At 33.3% G+C, this 14,288-nt stretch overlaps 1 protein-coding gene across 1 annotated transcript in view; it reads right to left on the reverse strand.

Moving 5' to 3' along the window:
• LOC111047649 (putative inorganic phosphate cotransporter) overlaps positions 1-5,317 on the reverse strand; it is a 49,017-nt gene extending 43,700 nt beyond the window's left edge. The window contains exon 1 of the mRNA XM_022333454.2: positions 5,081-5,317. Coding sequence (XP_022189146.1) covers positions 5,081-5,126 — 46 coding nt within the window. The 5' untranslated portion in view covers positions 5,127-5,317. The remainder of the gene's footprint in view (positions 1-5,080) is intronic.
• Between the last annotated feature and the right edge of the window lie 8,971 nt (positions 5,318-14,288).

Raw genomic sequence — 14,288 nt, forward strand, 5'->3', positions numbered from 1 at the left:
ATGGAAGTTTAGCAATCGCTACCTATTCAACTAGATATAATTGAATAAATAAAGTCATAGACTTATTCTTATTCTACTTATGCAGTAGTGGTAGTCCTTCAGCTCAAGAATCGTCTGTTTATAATAGTGATTAGTTGACTTACTTGAATTCTATTTTGAAATATTTTCACTGAGCGATTTCGTTCATATGGAGATAAGAAGAGACGAAAAGAGTCTCTCCTGCAGAACAATAAGAATTTATTTGTTTTGGCAGTGAATGATTAGCATATCTAAAACAGCGGAACATAAAATATGAAATTAGCATGGAAAATTGCAGATGTCATAATATGGAAATAAAGTAGGGACGATTTCGGTGTCTATTTGCTATGCAGATTTCAATGTGAAAAATTGCACTCTCAATTATCTTACAAAAGATATGTTTCGAGCAGATCCTGGTGGCTTCATTATTACATCCTCGTGATTTTCAAGTTTGAAAGTAGGCTATAATATAGTCAACGACGAATAGCCTACGGTATTCTCTATAGGCTACTCTACTCTTTGAGCAATAAGTTTAGTTTCCTATTAGTTAGTTTCAATAAGCTACTTCCTATCCCTACTATGGTAGGGTTAACTATATAGGTGCCGGTACCTACTTGAAACAATTAACCTTTTGTTTTGTACGGTAACAGTGAAATTTCGAATTGTGAATTTTATGTTGTATCAATGATACTTTTTTGTTGTAACAGTATCATAGAATCATCCCTTCCTCTGTTATAACACAAAAGTTGTTAGTATAAAGTAGGTCTAATGTCAATAGAAATAAAAATCTCAGTACCCTTTTTTGAATTATTTTATCACAACATGTTTCAACATTGATGACATTTTCAAGTACTGAATATTGCCAAAAGGGTACTGAGATTTTTTTCTTATTTCTATTAATATTACAAGTAGCCCTATACAGAAAAGAGACAAGGTCTAATGTCTAATGTTTTCCTTCAAAACAAAGAAGACTTGACAATCTGAGGGAGAGCTTCTATCTTTTTTTATCATCCCTTCTCTAATGATAATCAGTATAATTTATTGCCGATTCTTCATTGGTGTGTCTACATTCCCAGATAATTCCCAGAGGAATGCGAAAATTTCCCTCACAAAGGCCCAGTTGCACAAAAGCCAGTTGAATTTTAATCCTGATTAACTTCACGTGGACCAAATCAGAGAAGACCATTTCAAAAAGATGGATCTACTGGAATTAATCAGGATTGAAAATAGCCCGGCTTTTTTGCAACCGGCACTAAGTACCTGATTGAATGATTACAAAAGTTCAACAGCTGAGTCATAATTTTGACACACTCCCACACACATGAACTCGCTCACTCACTTCCATCACCAACAGACGACGAAATAATTATTATCAGCTGTTTTTCCAAGGATGAATAATAATTATCCTTTCAAAAGATAGTCTACTCTTCACCACGTAGATATCTTTTGTACATATTTTTTAAACCTCATAACTTGTATTGATAACGCTTAATAGGATAAATTTCACGAGGAAATTCTCCGGGTTGAGGGACATTTTCAAACAGAAGAGGATATGGAGGAAGCATAATTCTTGTATTTTCCTGAAAAGAGGTAAACATTCCTGTAGCTAATCACTAGTAGTAACAACAGATAGTTATGCAAACGAATAATTATTGACAAGTAAATACTATTTTATTTAGCGGACTGCAAAATCTCACTTATATAAGGATAAGTTTGGCCGGAACATTCTGGGATCGAATCCCGCCTTCACATGGTTGTTTAATCGTAGCTTTCAAATGCTATAATTTAATATTCATTTTCATTGCAGAGTTTTTCGTCTTCCAAGGTCTATTCAGAGAGATTATTGCTCTAAACTGAATAAAGTAAAGAAATGCTAGACATGTTACCATCAGTGAGTATAGAAATATCAGGGACCGAGCTTCGCTCTGGAGTACAAAAGCATGAAAAATTTATTACGAAAGAATAAATTATAATAACATTCATACAGAAATGTTCTATCTAATCACAGTAAATTGAGATTAATTCCCAGAGGAATGCGAAAATTTCCCTCACAAAGGCCCAGTTGCACAAAAGCCAGTTGAATTTTAATCCTGATTAACTTCACGTGGACCAAATCAGAGAAGACCATTTCAAAAAGATGGATCTACTGGAATTAATCAGGATTGAAAATAGCCCGGCTTTTTTGCAACCGGCACTAAGTACCTGATTGAATGATTACAAAAGTTCAACAGCTGAGTCATAATTTTGACACACTCCCACACACATGAACTCGCTCACTCACTTCCATCACCAACAGACGACGAAATAATTATTATCAGCTGTTTTTCCAAGGATGAATAATAATTATCCTTTCAATGTCCTTCAGCGAGTTTTCCCAGGGATGAGACCTAGTGCAATCGAATCTTTATAATATTATAAACCTACTATGTTCTGAATTTTGTGAGAATCGTTAGAGCCGTTTTAGAGATCCGGTGAAATCCAAACATCTAAACATCCAAACATTTAAACTTATAAACAGAAGTTGCTCGTTTAATAGTATAGGATGTAATTACATTCTATTCTATACTCACTGGTTACCATACGCATTTCAAACTTTGTTCTGTTCAACTTCTGTTCTATTCAAACTTTCTGTTTCTGTTCAACTATAATCATGAATCATGAAGAGAAAGGGACAAGTCTATTTCAGCGAGATTATTGAATCTAAAACTGGATAAATAAAGTAACTCATGACCTGCTACAATATGCTGGGTGAAAATCGCCATACACATTTCAAACTGCTCCTGTTGAATTGATCATGAATCATAAAGAGTAATTGAATCGCTGTAAACAGATTGTCATTTTCATCCATATTTCCGATCATAAGTTGAAATATTTTGGAAAAAATAAATCCCTCATATCAATAAATTAAACGACAATTTCCAGAGCAGATCTCATCAAATTGGAGCACAAATTATGTCGACTATACTAAACATAGTAATTTCGGTTTTGGACTTCAGTAAAAAGGTACAAATTACATAGTAGTGTGAACAATCAACACTTTGTATTGTTAACTAAGTTATTTTCGCGTACCGTACTTTGATGTTAACAATGAGAATATTGTACCTGCTACTAAAGTTAATTTGTAACGCGGTCCAAAAACAGTCACTGCTTTGACAGGAAACCGACAAGAATGTCGTTAAACTAATTTTGTTGAATTGTTCGGAAAACTATCTAATAATGTCAGCATTGTTCTCGCAGCAATTACTATTATTAGCGGTATATAATTTTCCCGATCACATGATTTCTATCATCTTATTCCTAAAAAAAGAGTGACTTATTCAAAAGTGATGTAGTGGGAACCGAATCTTATTTGAATGGACCTTTCCTTTAGTTAATGAGTTTCTTTGTGTTCTAACTGATAAGATAGTTGTGACAATTATTTACTATAGACTAAATAAGCCAACTGTAGGGACCACTGAATATTGCTAACATAGGCCTAGATTCAGATTTTAAATCCAGCAGAGTAGTTTTTTAGTTGGAAGACTTGTCAGTTTTAGGAAAGCGCACACCAGTTAGTCAAGACAAGACAAGACATGATCAGACACGTTTAGTCACAATACTTCACATAGCTGCTCATGCAGACATGTCTAATTGCAATGACTAATCAGTGTGAGTTGCGTCATAAGCAACAATGTAAAGTATTGTGACTAAACGTGCCTGATCATGTATTGTCTTGTCTTGTCTTGACTGGTGTGCGCCCATCCTAAATCATACTGTGCCAGTAACTTTGAATGGGAATTTATAAGTTTGGAAAAGAAAAGGAAACAGTATTGAATCATTTGGCGATATTCTAGAGCATTGTTGAACGATATGATCTTATCAGGAACCGTTGGATTGATTGGCATTATTTAATCAGACCTTACACACCGTAGTGTTTGTAGTATTCAAATGTTTATTTTTGAATACCGTAGTGATTACAAATTAAATAATTTCTCTCAAAACAAATGAACAACAGTTAATATCCCGAGAGATGTTCATTTGATGTTTATTTGTTAATTTGTACAAATAGAGAGAATCACATTATTCTATACCCTCAATCTCTACTCTACCCCCAATAATTTCCTTAATTTCGTTGGATGAAGGAGGATTGTTCCTGATTTCGCTTACTGGAAGGTAATTCTAGTTAGAACCAGAAAACTCGCTTAAAATGCCGGTGATATTCTGGCATCTGTTCTATCAAAACTCTGGAATCGATTAACATTTCCCACATATAACTTTCTAATGAATTTCCCTCTCGTGATTATTGATTCTATATGCATATATGGATGATAATATATAAAATACTATCACTTCAATATTATAATAATACTGAGCACGCATCCTCTTGCCCCTTATAAGGGAGTCAGACAATTTTATTGGCTAACGAACTCGATCTTTCCATAATGCTTCAAAGAATATGACCGTGTTGAAAATTTGAAGTTGATGATGGAAAGCATTCGAAAGCTATAGTCGAACATACTCACAAACGAACAAACTGACAACTCGAATCTTAAGTCAAAAGTGGGAACGCGCTACGCTTGTTCAACAAGTAGATTAGTCGTATCCAGATCCGCTAGCGCATATTTTTTCACTTATAGCCTATAATGCTCTTTTGCATTTTGTAATATTGTAATAACATTTTTTGCAGGTAAATATGCCTCTTGGGTTACACTATCATCTTGATACAGATGTACATGAGTGGCTAAATCAAGAAAGTTCTTTCTAAGACAACAACACCACAGTATTCCTTCTAGCTTTCTATGTCTACTGTACTTATAAATAAATTTGGTGGAGAAATATTTAGGTACTTATGGTTGAATTGACATAAATATTATAAGTAGGTACTGTATTTGCAGGATATTGCCATACTAACGAGTTTTATGGATGTTGAGTATCGAATCGGAAATTCGATTTTATATAGAGAAAAATGTAACATCACAATATATGCTAGTAAGTTATAAAATGTTTATATCCCTGCATCAGAGAAGTAACAAGTTTCAATTTCTAGAATCAGCAGAAGATAATTAGAAGATTCACAACTAACCTTTTGTCACTTTTTCCTTCCATGAGTCTTTTCGTTTGGGTGGCATTTTTTTGGTCACAATATTACAAACACTTTTTAAAAAATATACTTTTTATTTTATAAGAAAACTGAACAACGGAACACTGGATAATATCATGAGAGGTGGTTGACTATATGATGGACTGATACACGCTGTCTACTGAAAAAGAGCGGGAGAAGCCAACCGGAGTTATCAGAGGTTGGAATTCGACTGAAGAAGCTATCGAGGGCCGCAGTGGACTTATAAGAACTCCCTCTCTCTCACTCATCCAACTCTCTCTCCCTCCCGCATAATCTCTCTCACCTCCCTCTCACTCGCACTCACACATGTGACACAGCCGTGTTGAACAGAGACAACAATGGGAAAGGTTTATATTTATTACAGGGAAAAGACATCCAGAAACCTTTTTTCTTCCAACCCCGCGCCCATAGTGCAGAATGGCATCTGAACAGATGAAAGTTCCACAAAAAACTGATTACCAATTGATTATATCTGAGAAATTAGGAGGTCTATAAATAATCGCCTTCGGTTCCCTATATTGATAACCCTGTTCAACCGGACCCTAAGAAAGTCTGTATGATAAAGTGCATTCAGAGGTTCTGCATCTCTGCATTACGCCCCTATGTATTATAGCATAGAGAAATGGAATACTCTTATATTCGTTTGTCTTTGATTATAGATAGAATAAAGCTTCTTAAGCCGTGTCCACACTGAACAAATGTTCGAAATACATGTTCGGCAAACATGTTTGTTGAGAAGCTCAGGGACAAACATTTTAATAAGTTTGGACAATCATTTTTTGTCAAACAAAAAATTACTGTTTTTCCAAACATGTCCAGTGTTTGCTGTAAAACATGAAACCTGTTCTCCTCACAAATATTTTGTTTGGTGACGCGTCCACACTGGCCACGGGCAAACATTGTTTGTCAAACAATAAAATTTGCTCAAACTGTTTCAACAAACATGTTTGTCGAACATGTTCAGTGTGGACACGGCTTTACTACTTATACTTTTTTACTTTCCTTGCCCTACTACCATAGGTAAGGAAAGTATTGCTTTCCAAAAAAAATTAAGGTACACCAATTTTAAGTTTTCTATGCGTTTCAAGGTCACCTGAGTCCAAAAACATGATTTTTGGGTGTTGGTCTGTGTGTGTATGTGTGTATGTGTGTATGTCTGTGATCACGATAACTCCATTCCTAATCAACCGAATGACTTGAAATTTTAAACTTAAGGTCCTTATACCATGAGGATCCGACAATAAGAAATTCAATAAAATTCAATTCAAGATGGCGGATAATTACTAAAAAACCATGTTTTTCTCGAAAACGGCTCTAACGATTTTCTTCAAATTTATACCATGGATAGCTATTTATAAGCCATATCAACTGACATGAGTCTCATTTCTGAGAAAATTGCAGGAGCTCCGTAATATTCTTGAGAAAAATTGCGGATAATTACTAAAAAACCATGTTTTTCACGATTTTCTCAAAAACGGCTCTAACGATTTTCATCAAATTTATACCATGGATAGCTACCTATTTATAAGCCATATCAACTGACATGAGTCTCATTTCTGGGAAAATTGCAGGAGCTCTGTAATATTCTTGAGAAAAATGGCGGATAATTACTAAAAAACCATGTTTTTCACGATTTTCTCAAAAATGACTTGACTGATTTATTTCAAATTCATACCCAGCATCTATAGTTATTTATCAGCTCTATCAACTGGGCTGAGACTTTTTCCTTGGAAACTAATGGTGTCCACCCCATCCTTGAGAAATGGACTTTGTAAACTCCTTCTCGTGCATGAGGTAGGTAGGTGAGCAGTTTATAAAAAAAACACATAGTCGAGATATTTCATCTGTAGAACAGCTGTTTTGACGACTTTTAAAAAATCATCGAATTTCACAATTTACATAAAGGAAAAAGTACTCTGAAAACAATATTATAATATACACATAATATATACAGTAGTTTGATCGTAGTTTCAAATATGTTGCCGCCAATCGTCATTATGTTATTCCCCTAAATTATCCTTGTTTTAGAATGAGGCTTACAGTTCAATGAGCAAGGAAAGTTGTGTGAGTGTACCAAACCAGATTTTATTCGTTTGTCTTTGATTATAGATAGAATGTGGGCTTCTTCAGCTTCTTACTACCTACTTTTTTATAGCTTGCGTTCGATCTTCAACAAACTGTTTCATCTTCAACCATGCGGCAGGAAAAAAAATATTGGAAGGTGTCAGTGAAAATGTTAAAGCATAGTGGAGTCCACGTTATAATGGCAGTATTTGATCAACATTAGTTTTGATATTCTTGTCTATCATTCGACAAAGCAGATAGCTCTATCCTTTGCTACTTCTGCAATGTTGCCAGATTGTTTTTTAACAACGTAGAAATATAAAAAAGGAAAATTCAAACTCAATTATGTAAGTTTATTATTTAATAATTGGAAAATATATTTTCTTGACGAATAAAACATAATTGATTATTTTAAACAAGAAGTACTAGTAGTTCTGTGAACAGTAGACCTCACGCAGTATTCTGATCCACAAGTACCTGATGTCAACTGTTTTAAATGTTAACAGACTCAGTTCACGTTTGAATTTGTATTCCATATGATATAATTCATCCAGTTCCGTGATGATCTTTCTATCTGATGAAAATTAATTTTTTAGAATCAAAAATATTATAATTTCTCCAGCATTATTTAGTTCATTTGTTTATTTTTATTCACCTATTAAATTAGTTTTTTCGAATGTGAGAATATTGATACTGATGGGCACCCATAATAATACCATGACTGCAAAACAAAATATTGAAACCAAAGACCTTAAAGCTGCGATTAGACCAAATTTATTAAAAAAATGTTAATAGTTCAATCCTTATAGATTATATTAGATTGAACATAACTTATCATACACATGATGAACATATGTGTTTGTCAACTTCCGTTCAATCTAATAGAATCTATAAGGATTAAGTTATAACCATTTTGTTAATAGCTTTGGTGTAAACCCAGCTTAAAGATGCATACCTCTTTAATGTTTTTGATTGAAACTATAGACCTTATACAAATACAGTAATAGATTGGCTTCTTCACACATCTGTGTAATCACTTGTCAGCTGATTTATGATGAATAATTCTATAGTCTGATTTTTACTTTCCTTGCCCTATTACCATAGGTAAGGAAAGTATTGCTTTCCGAGAAAAATTAAGGTACCCTAATTTCTAAATTTCTATACGTTTCAAGGTCCCCTGAGTCCAAAAAAGTGGTTTTTGGGTATTGGTCTGTATGTGTGTGTGTGTGTGTGTGTGTATGAGTGTATGTGCGTCTGTGTATGAGTGTATGTGCGTCTGTGTACACGATATCTCACTTCACAATTAACGGAATGACTTGAAATTTGGAACTCAAGGTCCTTACAATATAAGGATCCGACACGAACAATTTCAATCGAATGCAATTCAAGATGGAGGGTAGAATGGCAAAAATGTTGTCAAAAACAGGGTTTTTCGCGATTTTCTAAAAAACGGCTCCAACGATTTTGATCAAATTCATACCTAGGGAAGTCATTGATAAGCTCTACCAACTGCCACAAGTCTCATATCTGTAGAAATTTCAGGAGCTTAGTCTCTTCTATGCAAAGTTTGATTCCAGATTCCCAATTATCAACTTCTGTCAACTTCCGTTCAATCTAATAAAATCTATAAGGATTACGTTGTAACCCTTTTGTTAATAACTTTGGTGTAAACCCAGCTTAAAGATGCATACCTCTTTAATGTCTTTGATTGTAACTATAGACCTTATACAAATACAGTAATAGTCTGGCTTCTCCACACATCTGTGTAATCACTTGTCAGCTGATTTATGATGAATAATTCTATAGTCTGATTTTTACATTAATATTGGCGTATGAAAGGAGGAGGTGCACCGCAAAAGTGTCATTAAAAACTAGGATAAACTGAAAACTTGTCCAACAATTCTGAAATCTTGGAAAATTTAAATAGGCCTATAACCATCCTCGGTAAATTAAGAATCTACAAGCAAAATTCCAAGTTCATCAGTCCAGTAGTTCAGACGTGATGATGATGATTCGTAAATTTCCTATCCCTTACACGTGTATATAAGTCATTTTTTCCTCTATTGGGCCTATATTATAGATTCCTATTTTTTTTAAATAGTTTATTTCATTGAAGTATGACAATGTGATGTGTCAAGAAAAAAATTCTCTTAAAAGAGGAGTCGTCAGAAAATCATTTATACTCTTACAAAAGGACTTGTCAATCATGATAACAATTAGGAGTGTCACCTTAACATCAAAATCCAACCATAGTAAATGAGAATTTCATATAAGGCCACATCAGTACATTTTCCTAGATACCGTACGGTACCTAGTATTTTCTAAGAAATCTAGTCGTTATCAAAAACATTTTTGACCATCTTTACATGAAAACCAGCTACCTAAACACTCAGGTAATTATTATGTTGCTGAGTTGTGTCTAGGCTTTGTAATCATGTCGTGAACATACCAAACATTGTTTACAATAGTGCAATTCTAGCCAATGACGTAAAACAATATTGATATAAGTGGATTCGAACGTACTCTGGGTAGCCAGCCTATTTCGAACGACAGCATCACTACAAGGAAAGCAAGTCAATGCCAAAAGTTGTGCGTGAAAATTCCTGGAAGGCTCAACAAGAATACTACAACCATTTCTACGTGTAGAACCAGTTACCGCGCTAAACACATAGTAGGCTGTATGCGTCAGTACGTAAAGGCAGCTACAATGAGATTCACTTAAAACTGTCAGGATTCCTCATGTATAGCAGGAATGCTTCCCATTCAAATAATGCTAACAGATTGAAGTGAATATCACGACAACGAATGAGGAAACAGTTCAATGGACTGATGAAACCAACGTCTCAAGTTTGTTATTATTTTGCTGCCTTTAGGCATAGAGAAAATACTGCTGAATGCTGTATTTTTATCTTATGCTATCTCTTCTTTAGGCTTTAGGGCTCAAAATGCGTTTAGGGGAAAAGTGATCATTGATATTCAAGTTGCGATGTTGTCTTATAGGTCCTAAAATTTTAGAGAAAGGAAAAATTAAAACCAGAATTTTGTTTATTTATTTTAAATAAATTGATTGTTATTAAATTAATGAATAAAATTCTGTTTTTAAATAAATAAATAAAATTCTGTTATTAAGTTAAATAAATAAATAAAATTCTGTTTTTAATTTTTCCATTCCCTGAAATTCTCTTTTCAATGTTTTCCTTTATCACGAAACGTAATATTCTCTTTGATTTTATTTTATGTAGATGTAGAGCGTATTTGTTTAGTTGTTATGTTTAATGTTATATTGCTTTCAGTGTAGGCTATTCATTGCAGCTTGGGTTAATTTTGATAGATTGGGTGCCGGTTGCACAAAAGCCGGTTAAATTTCAATCGTAATTAAATTCATGAGAACCAATCAGAGAAGCTTATTTTTCGAAAAAAATCTGCTGATTGGTTCTCGTGAAATTAATCACAATTAAAATTTAACCGACTGCTGTGCAACCGGGCCAATGCAATACTTTACTTAAGTATGGCAAGGAAAGAAAAATGATTGACGAAAATTTTTTTGTTACTAAACAATATTAAAAACCCCAGTATTGAACTTTGAGCTAAGAGATCAAAAATCTATTGACATTTTCAAGGGAAATAAATATTTGCCAGATGTAGTTCTTTTCCTTGAATTCAGAAACTGTTTCTTTGAATTACATTGATCAAGCCAACAGGAAAAGTGTCATACTATAACTAGATTTTTTATTAGAAGCGAAGAAAACTGTACAAAAAATAAATAGTTGAACTTATCTTGAACATATTAAACTTTTATGAGCAAATATTAAAAATTACTAGCTTTTAATTTTTGTATAATACATAATTGACTATATTATTCATACTCCAACAATCCCGTTGAGTTCACTGCCGAAATCTAGAATTTGACCCAGTTTAAAACATTTATTCATTTTAGCTTCATTCTATAAAAGTAGACCTACTGTAACTCAATTATATAATTTTTATTAATGTCATATAAGAGGTTTAGAATAGAGTATGATGAAGACGTGCATTCAATTATGCAAATTGAAAGCCATACACTATTTTTTCCAATATGTTTCAATAAAAACAGCTATATTATTATTGTACGCTGTATTAATTGTTGTGACCTAAGGAAAGAAAATAAGTTACATTTCTTAAATTTCAATCACCAACGTTGAATCAATGATAATTTGGTTGATGATATTGAATGCCGGCCAGGTTGGTCTAATGTGTGTTACAAACTTTGGTCTACTAGCAACGCCTAGTTCGTGGGCTTGAATCCCGCCAAAGGCATGGACGTTTCATCATAGCATAAAATCACTCTTGCACTTTCCATCACCCACGCACAAGCAAAAAGCTAACGTAGGCATCATCCGCAATAAAAAAATATTAGAGGCAACTGGTACTTTTAAAAAACAAATATAAAATGAATTTTATAAGATATAATTTGAAAGGAGATAATAAAGTTCTAGACTTTGACTAGATCTAAAGACTTTTTATTCTAGCCATAGTCAACAATTCAACAATATGGAATGTTTATAATACTTTTTGTGTAGTTGAGAAGTTGATATTGTGGTAATTTTTATTAATTCATGTGGTAGTTCATATTAAATGAAAAAGACTAAGAAATTGTCAAAAAACCACAGATTTATTGATACTTGACAATGGTGTAATAACCGAAGCCGGTCTTTCTAAGTATCAACAAATCTGTGTTTTTTGACAATTTCTTAGTCTTTTTCATTTAAAGTTTATAATACTTGTGATCAATATTTACAAAGGCAAATAGCATATCTCTTGGAATTCTGTATTGAAATCAAGTATCATGACCACCTTCTCATTTCAAAAAATTAATTTGGGTTCATATGTGAGTCAAAGATGTTGAAAAACTTGATGTAAGGCTAGGAACACACCAGTTAGTCAAGACAAGACAAGATCAGACACAATACTTAACATACATAGTTGCTTAAGACGCAACACACACTGATTAGTCATTGCAATTAGACATGTCTTCATAAGCAACTATGTGAAGTATTGTGTCTGATCATGCCTTGTCTTGACTAACTGGTGTGTGCCTAGCCTAATGTGACAAAATGAATGAATAAATAAATGAATCAAATAAATAAAATGAATACAGCTTTACTTTAGAATGTAGTAAGGTAATATAAAAACAATACAGAAGAAGGATGGTAATATGATTCTACCTTGGGATGTAAATTTATTGATGATCTAAATAAAACTTTATCAATGTCTAGCAATAGAGCTAATTTGAATTGGGAAATAGGAAACTTCAAACGTCATTAAATCTGTCTCATTTCGTAAAACTACCAACAAACTATACAGTATCATTGAAAAAGTTATCACACAAATTCTAAAACCTGTCACAATTGCCTATAATATATTGACGATTCAAATAGTAAAGAAGGTTGAACGGAGAATATTATTTGTGTTCAAAACTGTCATAATAGTTACATTCCAAGATATGATTAGAGTTGAGGAAATGAGTGCTGAAATAATTGAATAATAGTTCAACAATTCAGAGATAACAATCGTAAAAATCTTGACTTTTGAGAATATTATCAACGGCATTTGAGTGAGCGACAAGCTTGCTTTATTATGTGCATTTCCCTTACCACTTCAACCTTGATTGAGTAAATATTTTCAAATAAGTTTTAGTTTTCCTCCTAGCTACTGGCTTTAAATATTATTGTAGCGTAGTAATCCCACACTGAATGCATTTGCAATGCAAATATTTTCTAGCTTTGGGTTACAACTTAATACTAAAAAAGAGACAACTAGAATAATACCTACTTTCACCACTTTCAAACTAGATTTGCCTAGTCCTGATAGCACAAAGAGTGAATTCAGATTCAATATTCGAGAAAATCTCTCTATGTACTAACTTCTAAAACAGGAACGGTACTTCTTAAAGGCGAACGCACACTAACAGCAACAGACAGACGGAGAAACAATCAAACGTCTGCATGCAGACTCGATCAGACAGCCAGACGTTTGTGTGCGTTGCAACATTCAAACACCTCGGGAGGGATTTTTCCTCCACCCATCTGCAAAAGTCCGTCGGTTTCTGTGTGCGTTTACCTTTAGTCTCTAAAATATAAATCAATTGAAACTATAGAGCAGCTTGGTGCAAGAACTACCATGTCTTAATAAATTGGTAGTGCAAGAACTACCAATACCGTACCAATTGACATTGGTGGTAGTTTTTGCACCAAGCCAGAGAGTATCGGCATATGTTTTTGTGAAATAAACAATAAATGCATCACTTTGTATGAGTCTAAACTTTCACTAGATATACTATCTCCGATACGATGTATTATTGTCGCAAAGTGTGATTCATTCCAAAATAGCTCATTTCAGCTTTAACCTTCTTGTGCAAAGTTGATGGATGAAGTTGAATTTTGATAATTCTATCAAATGTTAATTTTTGCAATAATTCAAAGTAAAGACAATCAACAAATAATATGAAATCAATCCTTTTCAAACCTATGCCACTTTTTCTTTCACGTATACAGTGAGTACTTTTTTCATCAATCCAGGCTGGTTTTAAAAAGCATAGAAGTCCTAAATGTGGGGTACGCCTATCTAGATTACATAAATAGAACGTCCAGATACAGTACAGAATGTGATATTTTTTGAGTCTATAGAAGCCTTCTCCTAATAAAAAAAAACTTTTTTATGAAGCAGAAAGATCCGATACAACACATCTAGGAAATAAATGAAAAATGAGCTCTTCAACATTCAATGAATTTGGACGTGTCTCATGAATAAATTCAATTCACTAGTCAAGATCAAATTCAATGAATAAAACTTAACAACGCGGTTGATAAAGATTACCTCATTTATAATGTATTGTTTAACATGGAATACATTTGATGGATAAAACTTATAGCCATAATGTTTATAATGTCAACAATAAAGCATTATCACTACAAGATTAACTTGGGAGAGACAACGTTTTTAATTTCTTGTATATTAATTTAGTCCATTCATATCCCTGGCATCACAGAACAACTTAGAAAAGAGCTAAACATTGAACATGTATTACTTATAGGTGTAGGTTTGGTAACAAAATTGATAACCAGTA

This window comes from Nilaparvata lugens, chromosome 8 (assembly GCF_014356525.2).
Source record: "Nilaparvata lugens isolate BPH chromosome 8, ASM1435652v1, whole genome shotgun sequence".
In the NCBI taxonomy this organism is placed as follows: Eukaryota; Metazoa; Arthropoda; class Insecta; order Hemiptera; family Delphacidae; genus Nilaparvata; species Nilaparvata lugens.